At 50.7% G+C, this 11,630-nt stretch overlaps 1 protein-coding gene across 1 annotated transcript in view; it reads right to left on the minus strand.

Moving 5' to 3' along the window:
* WWOX (WW domain containing oxidoreductase) overlaps positions 1-6,129 on the minus strand; it is a 957,466-nt gene extending 951,337 nt beyond the window's left edge. Inside the window, exon 1 of the mRNA XM_047790837.1 lies at positions 5,756-6,129. Within this exon, the coding sequence (XP_047646793.1) occupies positions 5,756-5,862 (107 nt within the window). The 5' untranslated portion in view covers positions 5,863-6,129. The remainder of the gene's footprint in view (positions 1-5,755) is intronic.
* Positions 6,130-11,630: the final 5,501 nt, after the last annotated feature.

An 11,630-nucleotide genomic window follows, 5' to 3' on the forward strand; every position in this document is an offset into this window, starting at 1 on the left:
CCAGGTTAGACTGAAAAACTATAGTCTAATACACAAGGCTGATATGTAGATGTCATTTAGATATAAGCTGCTTCTCCTTAAATATGAATTCTTTTCACAGATACTACTCCGAGTGTTGGGTTTTTAAGGGTTTTGGGGTTTTTTTGCCCCCATCTTACACCTCATTCTTCATCACCTCAGACGCAATTAGAACCGAACTGCATCCGAGGTGATCAGGCACGCAGGAAGGCGACCCCGTAGGTCACCCAGCCGTGTGCCTCTGGGTCAAGTCACTCAACTTGCTCATCTGCAAAACGGAAATAATCCTCATACTGACGTCACGAGACTGTTACGAGGCTACTGTACCTAAAGGGTCGAACCCAGCACTTACTGCATGAAACGCCCTACCACTGTGAACCAATCAGATATGCGCACCCCTCTGATTTCCACGCCGCACCAGCGCGTCACCTCAGAAGCACTAGGTTATCACGAACACCATGAGCCAGTAACTGACCAGTGATGCGTGTCCACAGGTAAGGATCAAGTCCCGAGAAAAACGTAACATTGCTTCTTCACAGAAACAGCTAGATGTTGCGGGAGGCACGCAAAGTTCCCACGCTCAGGCCACAGTAGAAAATACTATTTCATGGAGTTCCCGTCGTGGCACAGTGGTTAACGAGTCCGACTAGGAACCATGAGGTTGCAGGTTCGGGCCCTGCCCTTGCTCAGTGGGTTAACGATCCGGCGTTGCCGTGAGCTGTGGTGTAGGTTGCAGACACGGCTCGGATCCCGCGTTGCTGTGGCTCAGGCATAGGCCAGTGGCTATGGCTCTGATTAGACCCCTAGCCTGGGAACCTCCATATGCCGCGGGAGCGGCCAAAGAAATAGCAACAACAACAACAAAAAAGACAAAAAAAAAGACAAAAAAGAAAATACTATTTCATCACTGGCAGCCAGGTCCTTCCCGACCCCTTACTGTAAAGAGGATAAATACAGGCACGTGCAACCGTGCCTGTGAGATGATGCAAGTCATTTCGGAGCTCCCCGGTGGCCTAGCAGTTGAAGAGTCAGTATCGTCACCACAGCAGCGCGTGCCGGTTTGGTCCCCGGCCCAGGGACGTCCACGGGCGCAACAAAAAAATTTTAAAAATTAAAAAATGTTTTTAAAAGCAGGGTCCTTCCAAACACTGTGGCTTCCGGGGTTCTCGCCAACTTTTAGTGGCCAGCACAGGGACACCATCGACACTGGACACAAAAGGCCAGAGACCTGAGTTCCCACACAGCCTGCACGCAGTCACCAGTCTCCCGGCTCCACACCCACCTGCCGGAGCCGCTGGAAGGTAAGAAACACACACCTGGGACAGCGAGTGGTGAACAACACTGTCACCCTACAAGGAGAGGGTGTCTGCAGTGAGGACCAGCTGCCACCTGTCCACCTACCAGCGTCCAACCCTGCCGGCCCCGGGGAGTCCTGACTCCCCAGAAGGATAACCCTCTCCTGGAGAGCCTGACTCCAGCCCCTGCCCAAGGCACTCCCGAACATGGGCCCAAATCACTCTTTTGCCATGAAGACCAACCCTGGTCTCTACCTGCCAGATGCCAATACAGCTGTGACAACAAGTGTCTCCAGGTTGCCCACCAACCCCACCCCTTACCCGCTAGGTACGGGGTCCCGGGGGAGAGCCTGACGTCTAACCAAACAAAACTGCGTTTGGCAGCGAGGCTTTCAGAGCCTGAGGCCACATTTTCTGCTCCTTCCACCCACTTCCCTGTGCCTCAGTTTCCCCATCAGTGAAAAGGGGATAATGATGGCCCAACAGAGGACTGAGGGTGTTAACACAGGTGCAGAACGAAGAACTGTGCCTTCCCCCCCCCCCCCCCGAAGAAGGAGCCTTTTAAATAAACTTTTATATAAAAATTCATTAAAAGGTGTTCCTTTTTAACTGTAACCTAGAATGACTTTTTAATGAGCCAAAAATTACAATGCATGTCCCCAAATTGTTATCTTATTCTCCCTTAAATGGGAGCCCTCTTTTATTTTCCTTTTCTTTCACTAAGCTCTTTGTCATTTAAAGAGATAATTAACACTGAATTTAATTTAAAGCAAAGGGACCAAAATTAAATTCACAGCACATTACACGGGTATCACTTTCAAATATGCTCTCTTCTAAGGCTTTTTTTTAACCCCCTTTTTGGGACCAGGGGTCAAATCAGACCTACAGCTGCAGGCCTACACCACAGCCATAGCCCCATGGGATCTGAGCCACATCTGTGACCTAGACCCAAGCTCACAGCAACACCTGCCAGATCCCTGACCCACTGAGCCAGGCCACAGATCAAACCCACATCCTCATGGATACTCGGCAGATTCACTTCTGCTGCACCACAACAGGAACGCCTCTGAAGCACCATTTCTTGAAGGTAACTAGGAGATCCAGAGCCAGTGGATAGGGACCAGCCCGCACTGGGACAGGCCAGCTGTCCCTCTGCTGCCAAGAGGCCTGGGCTTCAGAAGAAAAGCAGTGGGGGAGGAGGGGACCCAGGAAGGCCAGGCACCTAACTAGAGCAACAGCCCCAACTTCATCCTCTTGTCCCCAGCCCCTGGTTAAGGAACACAGAAAGGCCCACCTGTGCTCTCTGGTGACAGGTCTGCTCTCAGCAGCAACAACATCCCCTCCCTGGAGCCCAGCCTGGGGGGACCTCGAGCCATGTGACCGGAGTGCCCTTGAGGTCTGACTGCACAGTGGGGCGTGTGCGGAAGCCTGAGGGGCTGACAACCCACAGGAGAGAAGAGGGCCGCGGCTACAAGCGGTGGTTCCCAAAAGACACCAGAGGTCTCCTGGGGAGCTCCGTGCTCCATCCTGGCGAGACCCTGAGGAACTGGGAGGAAGACCACGTGGACTCCGAGGGCAAATCTCCGGACGGCCCCTGAGCCACATCCCCAAACCTCAAGGGCTGAGTGGCCTTCCAGAGTCAGGAGAGAGAAGAAAAACCAGGAGGCTTGCAGGTCAGGAGAGATCCAGGGGGACTTCTGGGAATCCAGGGTCAGGACCAGTCAGAGGTATCCTTCAACCATGAGCCAAAGAAAAGAGGGCCAGAAGGACTCAAGGGACATCTAGAGACAGGTACCTCGCCCCCAGCTGGGAGCCCACCAAGCCTTGTCACCAGTCAGTGTAAACACCGGGACCAGATACTGCTGTGGGGGGGATTTTTCAGACCATATATGCACCACTGACCCCCAGAAGCTGTGGGAGAGCTGGCTGGGGTGCACAGGTCTTATTTAGTGGAAGCAGGGACACCATTCAGAAAGCAAGCAGATGGGCAAGGCCACCCAACATAAGGTGAGGCGCAGGAGAAAAGATGGGGTGAGCACAGGGAAAAGAGCCCCCAGATCTAACTTGAGGCTCTAGGCACCTCGAAAGGAAGCCGGGGAGCTCCCTGGTGGCCGAGCAGTTAAGGATCCAGTGTTGTCACTGCCGTGGCACAGGTTTGATCCCTGGCCCGGGAACTTCTGCATGCCACAGGTGCAGCCAAAAAAAAAAAAAAAAAAAGAAGAAGAAGGAAGCCAGGGAGCAGAGGAGCCCCCAAAAACTGGAGCTGGGAAGCAGGCTGTGTGCCTCTCTGCACTCCTGGGGCCTAAGGCCACCTGGCCAGGGAGACCCGCAGGAAACCCTCGCCAGATGAACTCATGCACTCACTCTTCCCCATGGACTTGTTCCATGGCTCCTGCAAGCAAAGCATGGGGCATAGGGAGGGGAACGAGAAAAGGTCTCTGCCCTCGTGAACTTGACAACTTGGGGACGGCCAGAGAGCAAACGGGGCCAAGTAGAGCACAGAAAACCACATACAAGGGATCGCAAGGTGCCAGGAAGAGGGCACAGACCCCCGTGCCTGTGGATGCTCTCAGGGGGGGAGCAACATTTAAGCTCAGCTTCCAGGGCTGAACATGCCCTTCAGGCAAAAGCTGAGGGAACAGCAAACTCCTGTTCTGGAGCTGCCTGCAGCCCCCACATTCCAAGAATGTCCATTCTAGAGCAGAAGTCCTCCTTCTAAGGACATAAACCCGGAGTTCCCGTCACGGCTCAGCAGAAAGGGATTTGACTTGTATCTGTGAGGACGCAGGTTCAATCCCTGGCCTTGCTGAGTGGGTTAAGGATCCAGCGTTGCTGTGAGCTGTGGTGTAGATCACTGAGGCAGTTCAGATCTGGCACAGCTGTGGCGTAGGACAGCAGCTACAGCTTCTATTCGACCTTTACCCTGGGAACTTCCATACATCGCGAAAGCAGCCCTGAAAAGGAAAAAAAAAAAAAAAGTTTTAAAAAATGAAGACGCAAACCCGAGGTCACCCCCTGGCTCCAAGTCTTCAGTGGACCCTCGAGCCCTGACAATGGAGCCTGGCTCCTTCATAAATAACCTGGGTCCTTCCTGCCTCATTCCTCAAGGTCTTGCAGCAACACAGGCCAGGCCCAGGACCCTGTCTCCCTGGGCTGCCCTCCTGCCCTTGGACTTGACCTCAGCTGCCAATCCCCCCCCCCCCCCCCCCCCAGGCACCTCCTCACCTCCCCCAGCCCTGGAAAGACAGGAGGGCACTCAGGAAAGTGACAGTGGGTCTTATTTCTCTCCATATAACCAGAGCCCAGCAAAGAGCCTGGTGCAGGATATGTTCCCACTGTATCCTGAGTAAACTCACCAAGGGTTTTTTTTTTTTTGGTACCAAACCACCACAGGCAGGAGTGGCCCACAACCTAGGGTAGATCAGAAGCACCTGAGAAAATTTTACAACCTACCAATTAGGGTGGGGGGAGGGGCAAGGAAATTACATGAGGATCTCTGGAGGTGGGAGACAGAAGAAGAGTATTTAAGTTTTCCAAGTGATGAGCTATACTTCAAAAAATTAAAAGAAAAAAAAAAAAGTCTTCCAGGTGTTGAAAATCACTGGTTTACACCTGTGTTCCTCAAAGCCAAGGGGTAACCTGCCTCACCTGGAAAGCTTCAAAGATAAAGATCCCCTATGTTGGGCATTCTGCTGCATGAGGGTCTCCGTGGCGACCCCAAAGCTCTATTTAAGATAGACCCCAGCTGATTCTAATATCGGGCCTAGAAGGTTCACAGCTGCAGAGAGCGGGAAAGAGGAACAGTTATCCAGCACTGAGTATTTTCAGACCCATGCTAAGCGCTTTATGTACAGAAACTCACCTGAAACTCTATCAACATATTTTGCAGATTTGAAAACCATGCCTGAGAGCTCTTCCCAAGACTCAAGGTCACATAGCCAGTGATAGGAAAACGGTGTTTCCAAAACTTTCCTGAGAACTATAATAAATCAGCTATGTGTTTTATACATGTGCATACACGTGTACACACACATACACACATAGGATACTAAGATATTTGCTAAAAATACACACACCTAGGTCCCCACCCCAGACCCCCCAAGGAAGGAGCTAGACATGAGCATTTTTGTAAGGGTAAGGGGATGAGGCCGGTCTGCCATCCTGCACTGTGCAGGCTGCCTACTGGGCAGCACCGCGCGAGCAGGGACGCCAAGTAACCCTCTGCTGGACCAAGAGTCAGAGGGGGCCGGCCGGTCCTCAGGACTCCAGCAGCCCTCTATGTGAAACTCTTCAACCAACACTGCCACTTCGCCCGCCCAGGCCAAGCCGAAGCGCGAGCCCGTGGCCCTCCCGGCGGAGGTGGCGTTCGAGGGTAGCGCGGCGTCCCGGGCAGGTGAGTAGTCAGGGTTCCAGGTGCGCCCCAGGCCCGGCGGCCCCCTTACTTGGCATAGTAAACCCAGCCGTCCTTGGTGGTTCTCTGCTCCCAGCCCGGCGGCAGCTCGTCCTCGCTGTCCGTGTCGTCCAGGCCCGCGTAGCGTAGAGCTGCCATGGCTGCAGAGGAGGCGCCGGGTCACCCGCTCGCTCAACTGCCCACTGCCGGGTCTCTGCGCCCAGGAACTCACTCCTGCTACAACCGAGCGCCGCGCGCCGCGGGTCCCGAACGCTCGCGCCTGCGCACTGCGCCTCCCGGTGCCCCTCAGCCGACACGGCAGCTGTAATCCACGCTCCGCAGTTTCGCAGCTGCCGGAGAGAAAGGGGGCGGGGCCCAGGAAGCCTTGTGGGGAAAGCACGGACGAGCTCGCACGGCCGCTCGGCTGCAAGTAAAAAGCGGTAAACCCTCCGTGGCGCTGGAGATGGAGCCGAGCCTCCAGACCTCCTCTCCGCAGGCAAGGGGCGTGGGCATCCAGTCAAGGTCCAGGACTCCGCCCGTTGCTGGGCGACCCGTAGTCACTTCCGCGTTGTTCTAGCCAATCCTGCACGGGCGCCAGCAATTGGGCATCCTGGGAAATGTAGTCCAGACCTGGTCGGCATAGACAGTGGAGTCTAAAACAAGCAGGCAGAAGCTGCCTCTCTGGGTTCTAGCCTCTCCTTTTAGGACTTTACCAAACGCGAATGAACCCGCTCAAGAACGTTCCAGAACTTCCTATGACCCAGGCTGACTCGCAGACTTTGTTGCAACACTGTAAAACGTGGGAAACATCAGAAACATAAATCCCGGCACCTTCTGCTGCCCTAACTTGGATACGTTTCTTCCAACCCCAGCACGGTTCCATTGATTTCTCCTGACTCGGTTTCAGCCTCCAGCAGAGAAATTACAAATTTGAAAGGAGGGAAAGTGGGGAAAAGGCAGTGTTGCTTTTTCTCTTCTTCATGCCTTGAGACTGATAGTGCTTTGGGATTCCTGCTCTGCGTGTTTTTTAGGGGAGAGACTTGCTTTCCTTGGAAACCTCCCCAACCAAAAGCTAACTTAACAAAAGCGTATTTTAGTTTTAACGAACCCACTATCCCATCTTAGATCTGTCATAACATCACTCTGCAAATCCATGTATGTTTAAGTAAGCTACTATTGACTTGCCGATCTTCTGCTCACCCCACTTTAACTCCTTGCCCCTGTCACCTAAGGCAAATTATTCCTTTGATATGAATAGGCAATTAGGTCACAAAGTCCCCTAATGGGGAGGGGGATGAACACAGTCAAATGGCTCAGCCTCTGTTTCTCCAATCGTTATCTGTAGCCTCTGCTCAGCTTCTCAAGAAACTAGTGCTTAGATTTATTTTGGTTTGCCCTGACCAGGGCCTCTACTAGCACCAATTGCCTGTGACATGACATTATTCCACAGACAATGCTAGAGCACAGCGTCTTCCCCCAACCTGGGTTGTGCCCAAGCAGGATTCTCAACTTCTTCAACCCTCTGCTTTTCCTACCACTTCAACAGTTCCGCCCAGGCTTCTCCTGCCACGGGCACTAGGGTTCCTCAATCTCAACACTACGGACATTTGGGGCCACATGATTCTTTCTGGGGGAAGGGGGGATGTTCTGTAAGATGTTTAACCTCTAGCCTCTGCCCACTAGATCCAGTATCATCCCCTCCCCCACAGCTATAACAACCAGAAATGTCTCCAGGCTTTGTCAATTGTGCCTCTAGTTGAGAACCACTAAGCCACCCTTAATCAGGAAATTGCTAACAAGTGAATCAAATGCTGAGCTTTACCGAGGCATTGAAGAGCCAATTTCGGGCCAGAGATTCACGACGTGGTACTCAGATGCTGCTGGTTCTGAGCGTTGAGTTGTCTGGCATTATCTGAGGGCACCTGCCTTTCCAATTCCTCGGCCATCTTCAGGTGAAAGATGTGGGCTGACAAGGCTGTCTGGTGGCCCAGATACCAGTAATGGTCCCAAATTGTTACAATGACTCATTTTATTCCTCTCTTCCTACCTCTTATATGTGGCCTTTATCAGAAGGTCAAATAAAGACATTCAGACATTTGGGGAATTGGGTAAGCATGCCAGATTTTAGGATTTATAGTCTTTTGTCTTCACTGGCACTAATATGTTTTAATTAGGCTTATTTGATTGCAAACAACAGAGACTCGCTCAAAACCTTATGATGAAGTTGCAAATGAGCTAAATTAGATTGTTGTCAGGACCTGCTGGAGCCCAAGAACAGGCGCTTTTTCTGGGCGACCTTTTTTGTTTCTCTTTCCTTACTGGCTTCCTCTGTATTTTCTGCTCCTCTTTAGCTTTGATGAGACTTTGACTTCGGATCTCTCCAAGGGTGAACGCTATTTAACTGGTAAGATTATTATGGTTTTGCAGAATCTTAAGTTTGTAAATGAGGGAAGATCTCGACATGTGCTTCCGAAAGCCTAAAGAATGTTTTTATAAAACCAACTGCATCACATTGATTATTAGAAGAGGTTAAAAAAGTTCAACATGTGATTATACAATAAAACACCAGATGGCGCTATGCACTAACCTTTTTAAGGCTATAGACCAATTCCTAACAAGGATTTTTTACATTTGAACTTTTTCTTTTCTTTCCTTTTCTTTTCTTTTTTTTTTTTGCCGCGACCATGGCTGGCAGAGTTCAGAAGGTCCCAGGCGAAGGGTCGAACCTGCGCCACAGCAGCAACCTGAGCTGCTGCAGTGACAACACTGGATCCTTAACCTGCTGCACCACAGAACTTGACATTTGAACTTCATGACTGATCACTTCTGCAGTAACTGATGTTATGAACATAAGGTTGATCAGTTTTTTTTGTTGTTTGTTTGTTTGTTGCTTTTTAGGACTGCACCTGCAGCATATGGAGGTTCCCAGGCTAGGGGTCTAATCGGAGCTACAGCTGCCAGCCTACACCACAGCCACAGCAAAGCAGGATCCGAGCTGCATCTGCGACCTACACCACAGCTCACGGCAAGGCCAGATCCTTAACCCACTGAGCAAGGGCAGGGACCCAACCTGTGTCCTCGTGGATGCTAGTCAGATTTGTTTCCACTGAGCCAGGACAGGAACTTCTACGATGACACTTTTCAAACATCCAGAAAAGCTGAGCGATGACTAAGATGAATATCCGTACCACCCCCCCCAGTGCAAACCTAGATGTCGTCATGCTTAGCCTTCCACCATATTTGCTTTAAGGAATCTGCTTGCTTGAGTCCCCACATCCGAGGGACTAAGCACTAAGGCTGATTTTCTCCTGGGCCACAGGCAGGCACCTTCCTCTGGGGAGCTCATCACCTCCAGGGCAATGGCTTCTGGAAATTAGACTCTTAACTCTGGAAACTGCATTCATTCACTTTCTGTGTCAAGGCCTCAAGCTCCCATGTCGCGTTAGCATGTCATTGCTAACCTGCCAACATTCACAAAATTCTATTTCAGCCTCATCTCACTCCTGGCACCTTTCTGTCCTGCAAGGAGACACCCTACAGGGGCCAGTCCTGTTGCCATGAGGAGTGCATTCTGTTTCAAGTTTTTTGCCACCTGTTTAGGGCATCTTATTTTGGCAACCAGAGCTTCCCAGATGTCACTCTAACCCACAGCGGCCACCGTTTTGCGCATGAATTCTTCCAAAGACTCGAGGTCCTGGAGGCCAGGTTTTACCCCAGATCCTGGCTGCCATGCATGCGGAAATACACGAGGGGGGAGCAGGGGGAGCAGCATCAAGAGAAAGAAATGGAGACCACGGCCCAGGGCCAGATGAGTGAACTGTGTTTATTTGCATTTGTGGAAACTTCCACCAGATTCATAGTAAACTCAAGAAAGCAGAGAATACCACACTCTCAACAAGGACCTACGCAAGAGCACAGGTAACTATACTCAGGATTTTGCAATAATCTTTAAGGGGAAAGACTCTGAAAAAGAATCACTGAATCACTTTGCTTTGGAAAGTGTACATCTGAAACTAACACGACGTTGTAAACCAGCAATACTCGAAGAGAAAATTTTAAAGTAGGAGTACTACTCTTTTTTTTTTTTTTTGGCCTTTTTGCCTTTTCTAGAGCCGCTCCTGTAGCATATGGAGGTTCCCAGGCTAGGGGTCTAATCAGAGCTTTAGCCACTGGCCTACACCAGAGCCCAACAACAGGGGATCCAAGCCACGTCTGCAACCTACACCACAGCTCACAGAAACCCCGGATTCTTAACCCACAGAGCAAGGCCAGGGATTGAATCCGCAACCTCATGGTTCCTAGTCGGAATTCGTTAACCACTGAGCCACGACGGGACTCCAAAGTAGGAGTTCTTCTGTGGTGCAGTGGGTTAAGGATCTGGTGTTGTCACTGAAGTGGCTCAGATTGCTGCTGTAGCATGGGTTCGATCCCTTGGCCTGGGAACTTCCACGTGTAGCAGGCACAGCTAAAAAAAATTAATTAAAAAAAGAATACCGGGAGTTCCTGTCGTGGCGCAGTGGTTAACGAATCCGACTAGGAACCATGAGGTTGCGGGTTCGGTCCCTGCCCTTGCTCAGTGGGTTGACGATCCGGCGTTGCCGTGAGCTGTGGTGTAGGTTGCAGACACGGCTGGGATCCCGCGTTGCTGTGGCTCTGGCGTAGGCTGGTGGCTACAGCTCCAATTCAACCCCTAGCCTGGGAACCTCCATATGCCGTGGGAGCGGCCCAAGAAATAGCAACAACAACAAAAAAGACCAAAAAAAAATTAATTAAAAAAAGAATACCATACTTTCCCTAACATTCCGGCATTCTCTCTCACCCTCGCCATTGGCTTCTCCCCGAAGCCTTGCTGTTTAAAATGCCCATCTAAACAGCCACTCCCTTACATGAAAATGTTGTCCTAAGGATATAAAATAAATTGGTAGCATCCATAGTGGCTTCTGTTTTCCCAAACATTCCAGAGTAGTAACAGTGAGAAATGAGAAGAAAGGCTTTCACTATATAAACTGAAATCTGCGTTCATGCATCAATTATGTATTTGTAAAAAAAAACAAAAACAAAAACTTTTAATTACATGCATGAATAAATACATAAAGAAAGAGCAGAAGTTCCCTTTGTGGCTCAGCGGTGAATGAACCTGACTAGGAACCATGAGGTTGCGGGTTCAATCCCTGGCCTCACTCCGTGGGTTAAGGATGCACATTGCCATAAGCTGTGGTGTAGGTCACAGACACAGCTCGGATTCCACATTGCTGTGGCTGTGGTGTAGGCCAGCAGCTGTGCCTCCAATTTCACCCCTAGCCTGGGAACTTCCATATGCCATGGATACAGCCCTAAAAAGCCAAAAAAAAAAGAAGAAGAAAGAAAAGAACACATACTCTTGGCTCCCCACCCCAGTTCTTTCCCACCACAATGGTACTGAGTCCAAGTTTTAAAGTCTCATCTTTTGTGAAATGGTCCTTATTTATTTTTACAGCCTCAGCCACCTCCTTCCCCTTCTTGTTCTCGAGGCTCTTAGTAACATCCGTACCCAAGAGCCTACCTCTCGCCTCCTGTGTTTTCTCTGCCTTTAATGTCCTTCCTTTCTTCGGCTGCCTGATTCCTACTTTCCTCCACCACTCTCTGTCTTACAGACCTGTTTCGCAATCTCGTGACATGTACAGTTTCTTTCTCAGAATAATGTCTTCAAATGTATAAACTTAAATATGTATGGAGTTCCCCATTGTGGCTCAGGGGTGTGAACCCAAGTAGTATCCAGGAGGATGCAGGTTTGATTCCTGGCCTCGCTGAGTGGGTTAAGGATCCGGCATTGCTGTGAGCTGTGATGTAGGTTGCAGATGTGGCTCGCATCAGGCGTTGCTGTGGTGTAGGCCAGTGGCTACAGCTCCAGTTCGCCCCCTAGCCTGGTAACTTCCATATGCCTCGGG

This window comes from Phacochoerus africanus, chromosome 8 (genome assembly GCF_016906955.1).
Source record: "Phacochoerus africanus isolate WHEZ1 chromosome 8, ROS_Pafr_v1, whole genome shotgun sequence".
Taxonomy (NCBI): Eukaryota; Metazoa; Chordata; class Mammalia; order Artiodactyla; family Suidae; genus Phacochoerus; species Phacochoerus africanus.